Source organism: Oncorhynchus mykiss, chromosome 6 (assembly GCF_013265735.2).
Source record: "Oncorhynchus mykiss isolate Arlee chromosome 6, USDA_OmykA_1.1, whole genome shotgun sequence".
Taxonomy (NCBI): domain Eukaryota; kingdom Metazoa; phylum Chordata; class Actinopteri; order Salmoniformes; family Salmonidae; genus Oncorhynchus; species Oncorhynchus mykiss.
The window spans coordinates 57940947-57949781 of NC_048570.1; the positions used below are offsets into that span (position 1 = coordinate 57940947).

The 8835-nt window shown below is 40.1% G+C and overlaps 1 protein-coding gene across 1 annotated transcript; it reads left to right on the top strand.

The window, feature by feature from the left end:
- Positions 1-293: 293 nt before the first annotated feature.
- Positions 294-2738, top strand: fgf19 (fibroblast growth factor 19). Its single transcript, XM_021607011.2, has 3 exons — positions 294-693; positions 1511-1614; positions 2048-2738. The coding sequence occupies exons 1-3, from the start codon at positions 483-485 to the stop codon at positions 2366-2368; spliced, it is 636 nt and encodes a 211-aa protein (XP_021462686.1). The 5' UTR covers positions 294-482; the 3' UTR covers positions 2369-2738.
- The last annotated feature ends 6097 nt before the right edge of the window (positions 2739-8835 follow it).

Below are 8835 nucleotides of genomic sequence, written 5' to 3' on the forward strand. Positions count from 1 at the left end.
GATTTAATTAGTATAGCCTAATTTAAAAAGGTTGTTGTTATATTATAACGACGAGTGGATGGCTATACTTTAATCCTGTAATTCACTTTAACTTCTCAAGACCTTATGAATTACACAGGGCTATAAATCAAATCTGCATATTTAAACAAAACATATCATTATAATCAATTAATTATAATACTATATGATCATCAATGTTTTGACTTTGATAACTAAAGGGCGAACTGCTCTTATAAATCTTTGGTCGTGGCGTGGGCCACCAGTCACCTATGATTTTGTTGGATGTCGAGAGAGTGTGTTGTGTTGTTCCCAGAATTGGCTTTGGGAAAAGGGTTATCGATCGTACTGATAAGCAGCACATTTAAAAAGGCTGGGACATTGTCTTACTAGAAAATAACGACAGATACAAAGAAGGGAGACGGTCTGGGATAACAGACAGAGAAAAGCATAAAAAAAGAGAATTTGATATAGTCAAGAGCAAAATGACACTTGCAGTGACTGCAGTATGCATGGTCAGCGTGTTTTTTGCTGTTGGAGTTGTTTGTCTACCACTGCCAGACTCGGGGCCTCATTTAGCCAACGGATGGGGACAGACGGTCCGGCTCAGACATCTGTATGCGGCCAAACACGGATTGCATTTGCTAATCAACGATAATGGCAAGGTGCACGGATCTCCCGAGCAGAGCTCTTACAGTAAGTAGGCTACCACTATGAATAGAGCAGCGGTGAAAAAGTAGCATTTTGTTGAGACATAGAGACCCTATTAACTTTGCCATCTTTGAATATCACTGGCAAGGTCATTCACAATATTTATTGGAGACTGCATAACCAGAACTCATATTCTGGATAGGTTGTTTTGATGAAAGAGGTGGTGAGCTTTTGGTTGAGGATTGTATTGGCATCCTTTGAGAAAATAATTTGAAAACGTGTGAGTATGAATTTGAAATTTGTGGATTTTAAAATGGTAACTCTATTAGGTTGTTCATAATATTTAAATACATCAGAGATATGCCTAATAGTCAATAAAAATGAATTTAGAAATAGTGTAAACCTGTCTAAACTCCAAAGAGTAATATCCACTATTAACTGCGCTTACTGCAGCAAATAAAAAGGCAATTTTGAAAGCATGGTTTGATCAGGAGGCTCACTTGAACACTCTGTGGATCTACAACTTGTTATCTCCTGGAGGGATCCACCGCTAGAATCAACTGAGCTAAAGCCACCACAATATCCACCTGGTTCTCAGCCATCTCCTTCATAACATCCAAAATAAGGAGAGGAGTCAGTCAGCTCATGTCCAAATACTGAACTTTTCCCATTTCATCCCAAATTTGAGATATTATTCAGATTGGGCACAATATAAACCCGTGTTTTATGTTTTGTCTTATCACGTGTTGTGGTTGTCTATTGGTATGACTTTATGTATTTCTGTTACTGTTTTATTATTATTTGGAAATATTTAATACTTTTTCATTTAAAGTCAACTGAATGACCTGTTGTGTTGATACAGGTTTGGTGGAAATCCGACCTGTAGACACGGGCTGTGTCGCAATCAAAGGAGTAGCAGCCTCGCAGTATCTCTGCATGGAAGGGAATGGAAGACTGTACGCATCGGTAAATCACATTTGACTTTTGATTGTAACCTTTATTTCACGTTCACATTGATTGAACAATTTCAGATGCAGCTCCGATTTGTGAATAACAGCAATTCATAGTTTGGAGATGCATATAATGTTAGATTACATTTCCATACCAGATTTAAAATACATTTGTCTAATACTGAGAAATATATAGGTTTAATATAGGTTATATGTCACTGCAGCAACCTTTGTCCACTGTTAGGGTATAGTTAAAACCTCATTGGAAAGGAACAGGAATAACAGCCTTGGCCTCTAGTGACTCTGTGTACCCTATGCAAATAGCTCTCGAAGAACTCCTGGCAGGAGTCAGTCAGGATGACACACTTTGATGAAGAGGATCTGACAAATAGCCTATGTGTGTCACTCCATATTCACTAAACCTTATTTTCTCCCTCCTTTTCCCAAAGAAAACCTATATGAAAGATGACTGCTCCTTCAAGGAAAACATCCTCCCAGATGGCTACAATATTTATGTCTCTGACAAGCATGGGACCCTGGTGAGCCTGGGTGGCAGCAGGCAGAGGCTCCAGGGGCGAGACAGAGGCATTCCTGCACTGTCCCAGTTTCTACCAAGGGTGAGCACCCTGCCCCTGGATATAACAACAGATTTTGGGTTGTCAAGCCACCCCGAGCAAGGCCCTCAGTCAGGCCTGGACATAGACACTATGGATGCCTTTGGGAAACTTTCCCAGGTCTCAATCCAAAGCCCCAGTTTCAATAAGAGATGAGCAACTGATGGTGCAATCTATACTAAGAAGCTTCTACATCTACAAGGTGTCTCCAATCTCAATTAGTTTTTGGCACATGACATTATACACCACTCCAAACATACAGGCCCAAGAAGAACCGGATTGAAATCAATTGTAGTATTTATTTTGTTATAATTTTTTAAAACTTTACTTTTAGCCATATTATTTAATGAAAATACTTGATCCATGTATTTTGAAAAACAAATATGGGGCTCTGTATGCACTTTGTCTACATTTTTGTAGATGCAGTCGAAGTCGGAAGTTTACATACACTTATGTTGGAGTCATTAAAACTCGTTTTTCAACCACTCCACACATTTTTTGTTAACAAACTATAGTTTTGGCAAGTCAGTTAGGACATTTACTTTGTGCATGACACAAGTAATTTTTACAACAATTGTTTACAGAAAGATTATTTCACTGCATCACAATTACAGTGGGTCAGAAGTTTACATACACTAAGTTGACTGTGTCTTTAAACAGCTTGGAAAATTCCAGAAAATTATGTCATGGCTTTAGAAGCTTCTGATAGGCTAATTTACATCATTTCAGCCAATTGGAGGTGTATCTGTGGATGTATTTCAATGCCTACCTTCAAACTCAGTGCCTCTTTGCTTGACATCATGGGAAAATCAAAAGAAATCAGCCAAGACCTCAGAAAAAAAAATTGTAGACCTCCACAAGTCTGGTTCATCGTTGGGAGCAATTTCCAAACGCCTGAAGGTACCACGTTCATTTGTACAAACAATAGTATGCAAGTATAACCACCATGGGACCACGTAGCCATCACACTGCTCAGGAAGGAGACGTGTTCTATCTCCTAGAGATGAACGTACTTTGGTGTGAAAAGTGCAATTCAATCCCAGAACAACAGCAAAGGACCTTGTGAAGATGCTGGAGGAAACAGGTACAAAAGTATCTATACCCACAGTAAATTACATAACCTGAAAGGCAGCTCAGCAAGGAAGAAGCCACTTCTCCAAAACCGCCATAGAAAAAGCCAGACTACATGGGGACAAAGATCGTACTTTTTGGAGAAATGTCCTCTGGTCTGATGAAACAAAAATAGAACTGTTTGGCCATAATGACTATAGTTATGTTTGGAGGAAAAAGGGGGAATTTTGCAAGCCAAAGAACACCATCCCAACCATGAAGCACGGGGTGGCAGCATCATGTTGTGGGGGTGCTTTGCTGCAGAAGGGACTGGTGCACTTCACAAAATAGATGGTATCATAAGGAGGGAAATTATGTGGATATATTGAAGCAACATCTCAAGACATCAGTTAAAGCTTGGTCGCAAATGGGTCTTCCAAATGGACATTGACCCAAGCATACTTCCAAAGTTGTTGCAAAATGGCTAAAGGACAACAAAGTCAATGTATTGGAGTGTCCATGACAAAGCCCTGACCTCAATCGTATAGAACATTTGTGGGCAGAACTGAAAAAGCACGTACGAGCAAGGAGGCCTACAAACCTGATTCAGTTACACCAGCTCTGTCAGGAGGAATGGGCCAAATTCACCCAACTTATTGTGGGAAGCTTGTGGAAGGCTACCCAAAACGTTTGACCCAAGTTAAACAATTTAAAGGCAACACTACCAAATACTAATTGAGTGTATGTAAACTTCTGACCCACTGGGAATGTGATGAAAGAAATAGAAGCTGAAATTAGTAATTCTCTCTACTATTATTCTGACATTTTACATTTTTAAAATAAAGTGGTGATCCTAACTGACCCAAGACAGGGAATTTTTACTCGGATTAAAGGAATTTAAATGTATTTGGCTGAGTTCTATGTAAACATTCGACTCCAACTGTATTTGTAAATACTTATGTATTTGTACAGCTTTTAAAAAAAATAATTAGGCCTTAATTTTAACTCATGTGTTTGCATTTACATTTTCAAATTTACTAAAGACACCATGTGAAATAATTTGTCCAAATGTGTAATTGTTGTCACCTCATTGTTGGCACCCCGTGTTATTGGAATGCATTTTGATCATTCAATCAGTCATCAGATCTAGAAAGCCATATTGATGATTAGTTTCTCACAGCAGTTTTTGGTTTAACAAGACTAACACATGCAAAAAAAGGTGTTTATTATTGGCACACAATGTAGTCAATTCTAGCACATTGAACATTTTCGAAGTCGCACAATTCTTTATCAGTTTTGGAACTCTAACAAACATCATTATCATCCATTCCTTTCACACGCTCTTGAGTTTGTCCAGAGTAGCTTTGATGATTCAGTGTATGGGCTTATTGTACACTGAAACGACTATCATTCATACAACAGTATCAGTATCAGTATTTTATTATGATTATTTCCAATGGTTGTTTGTGCATTTTACATTTTAGTAATTTATCAGACACTCTTTTCCAGAGCGACTTACAATTAGTGCATTCATCTTAAGATAGATAGGTGGGACAACCACATATCACAGGCATAGTAAGTCAATTTCTCCTCTTTACAATAGCTATCAGCAAAGTCAAACATTGGTTTCCTTACCCTGTAAATCAAATAAAAACATAATTTTATTTGTCACATGCGCTGAATATAACAAGTCTATTTTAATTTTATTTAACCTTTATTTAACTAGGCAAGTCAGATAAAGAACAAATTCTTAGTTACAATGACGGCCTACCCCGGCCAAACCCTAACCCGGACGACGCTGGGCCAATTGTGCGCCGCCCTATGGGACTCCCAATCACGGCCTGTTGTGATACAGCCTGGAATCGAACCAAGGTGTTCGGCCTCTAGCACTGAGATGCAGTGCCTTAGACGCTGCCCCACTCGGTAGACCTTACCTTGAAATCCGGGTGGCCATTTGATTAATTGTTCAGCAGTCTTATGGCTTGGGGGTAGAAGCTGTTAAGGAGCCTCTTGGACCTAGACTTGGCGCTCCAGTACCACTCTGCCGTGCAGTAGCAGGGAGAACAGTTTATGACTTGGGTAACTGGAGTCTTTGACCATTTTTGGGACCTTCCTCTGACACCGCCTCGTCAAGGTCCTGGATAGCAGGAAGCTTGGCCCCAGTGATGTCCTGGGCCGTATGCACAGCCCTCTGTAGCACCTTATGGTCAGATGCCGAGCAATTGCCGTACCAGGCGGTGATGTAACCGGTCAGGGGGAATGGACTATGATAGTTTGTTGATGATGTGGACACCAAGGAACTTGAAGCTCTCGATCCACTCCACTACAGCCCAATCGATGTGAATGGGGGCGTGTTCGGCACTCCTTGTCCTGTAGCCCACGATCAGCTCCTTGTCTTGATCAGGTTGAAGGAGAGGTTGTTGTCCTGGCACCACACGGCCAAGTCTCTGACCTCTTCCCTCTAGGCGGTCTCGTTGTTGTCGGTGATCTGGCCTACCAATGTTGTATCATCGGCAAACTTAATGATGGTGTTGGAGTTGTGCCTGGCCGTGCAGTCATGAGTAAACAGGGTGTACAGGAGGGGACTGATCACTCATCCTTGAGGGACTCCTGTGTTGAGGCTTAGCGTGGCAGATGTTGTTGCCTACCCTTACCACCTGGGGGCGGCCTGTCAGGAAGTCCTACGGTTTCCAGGATGATGTTGTTAATGTGAGCCATGAACAGCCTTTCAAAGCACTTCATGGGTACCAACATGAGTGCTACGAGTGGTAGTCATTTAGGCAGGTTACCTTGGCGTTCTTGGGCACAGGGACTAACTATGCTGGTCTGCTTGAAACATGTAGGTATTACAGACTCAGTCAGGGAGAGGTTGAAAATGTTAGTGAAGACACTTGCCAGTTGGTCCGCGCATGCTCTGAGTACACGTCCTGGTAATCCGTCTGGCCCTGTAGCCTTGTGAATGTTGACCTGTTTAAAGGTCTTGCTCACATTAGCAACGGACAGCGTGATCACACAGTCGTCTGGAACAGCTGGTGCTCTCATGCATGCTTCAGTGTTGCTTGCCTTGAAGCGAACATAAAAGGCATTTAGCCCGTCTGGTAGGCTAGTGTCACTGGGCAGCTCGTGGCTGGGTTTCCATTTGTAGCTCGTAATAGTTTTCAAGCCCTGCCACAGCCAAGAAACCATAAGTGGCAGAACGGAGTGCTCGGGTTGGGGTGTAGGGTTTGCGCATAGCCTGAAGGTAGGGTTGGGGCAGTAGCCTACTAAAGATATAACACATTAAATATACTGCCATAGGCAAAGTACTAGGCCAGTATGATAACTGATAGGCCTACCCATGCATGGACAGAAATTCAGCGAATGCTAATCCTGTTATTTTTAAAAACAATGTTTTGTCATTCATATAAACAAAAATGTTTGTTTGTTTTCTGTATTTTCAAGCAGCTTCCATCTCCTGGTAGGCCTTTTTAGGGTAAAGAAACTTTCCTTGCACTCAGTGGTGGAAAAAGTACTACAGTGTCATACTTGAGTAAAAGTAAAGATACCTTAATAGAGAATGATTCAAGTAAAAGTGAAAGTCACCCAGTAAAATACTACTTGAGTAAAAGCCTAAAAGTATTTGGTTTTAAATATACTTAAGCATCAAAAGTAAATGGAATTGCTCAAATGTACTTAAGTATCAAAAGTAAAAGCATAAATAATTTCAAATTCCTTATATTAAGCAATTTTATTGTATTTTTTATTGACGGATAGCCAGGGGCACACTTCAACACTCAGACATAATTTACAAAATGAGCATGTGTGTTTAATGAATCTGCCAGATCAGAGGCAGTAGGGATGACCAGGGATGTGCTCTTGATAAGTGTGTGAATCAAAATGCATTGACTACTTTTGGGTGTCAGGGAAAATGTATGGAGTAAAAAGTACATAATTATCGTTAGGAATGTAGTGAAGTAAAAGTTTACCAAAATAAATAAATAGTAAAGTAAAGTACAGATTCCCCAAAACACTACTTAAGTAGTACTCTAAAGTATTTTTTACTTAAGTACTTTACACCACTGCTTGCACTGGGTGCTGCTAGAGCACCTTACTCATTGAGATACATCCGCATCTCTTTACTGGTTTTATCTGTAACCTCGGCTCCAACAAACTCCAACTTAGTAGAGTGCAGTGATATGCGAGCTAACTGTTGGGCTATCCAAAGCAATGTTGTAGCCACAAATTAATGTTTGCAGAAGTGAGAGCTGTTGGCTAGGCTAGATAGCTAACCAAGTAATCTTTCTAATAGCCGATACTCTTTTAATACTCTTCGAAAATGGCGCACAAAAGTTAAGATAGGCTAAACACTGCCTTGCTCTAGTTATGGTTAGCTAGCTAGAGTTGTAGCAATGTTCCGTGATTACGTATGAGTTTCTAATGATTTCAGGTTCCACGTAGAGGGGTACCGCAAGGGGTTCGATGAAGGCACGCGACAAGGAATGGTTTATGGTATGAAACATGGAGCATCACAAGTTTTCAATGGAGGAGAGTTGAGCATCACTCAGTCAGGGTCATGTCTATATTGACGTCAAAAGTTGATATTTTTTTGCACTTGAGCTAAACCTAACCTACTACGTTAATTAACCTAACCTACTGCGTAAATTCCAACATGCTACAACAAGTCAATTCTGACAAACTGTAAACCATATAGTCAAAGATATTAAACTAGATGATAGGAACACTGTGGACAATTTTCAGCAAGTTGCAACCATGAAATACAGAAATAAACAGTTTTCCATAAACTAAAGGTCTAAATCATGTTTGATGCACTCTGTAAGTTTTTTTTCCCAGTACTGTTTAAGGGGATAGTTTACCCAAATTACAAAATGACACATTGGTTTCCTTACCCTGTAAGCAGTCTCTGAACATGGTATGACAGCAATCCATGCTTTGGTTTAGTTTTGCTGGCAATGTTTCCACATGCTAATGTTTTAGCATTTGTCACAAATCCCATTCATCATGTGACTGATATTGTAATTTTTCGCACATCATGTTCAAACCATCCAGAAGTTTCTCAAATGGAGTGTGAAGCTCAACAAAATCACTTAAGATGATTTGAACTTGATGCACAAAAAAATGCTAACATCGGTCCCATGACTTGAATGGGATTTATACCAAAAATTAGTATGTGGAAACAGTGCCAAAGAAACTAAACCTAAGCATGAATTGCTGTCATACCTTGTCCATTGACTGCTTACAGGGAAAGGAAACCAAAATGACATTTTCAGTTTTTTTTTTGTCTTATTTCTTGTTTGTTTCACAATAAATAAATACAAATTGCATCTTCAAAGTGGTAGGCATGTTGTGGAAATCAAATGATACAAACCCCCCAAAAGCCTATTTTAATTCCAGGTTGTAAGGCAACAAAATAGGAAAAATGCCAAGGGGGTGAATACTTTCGCAAGGTACTGTATCATCCAGCTGGAACAGTAATAATGGTCTGACTAGACACTATTTTTTTAATAGCTATTCAAAACCCCAGGGCAGGCATGGCAAGCCAGTGTTGTTACAGCAACTGATTTGTTACTCAGCTA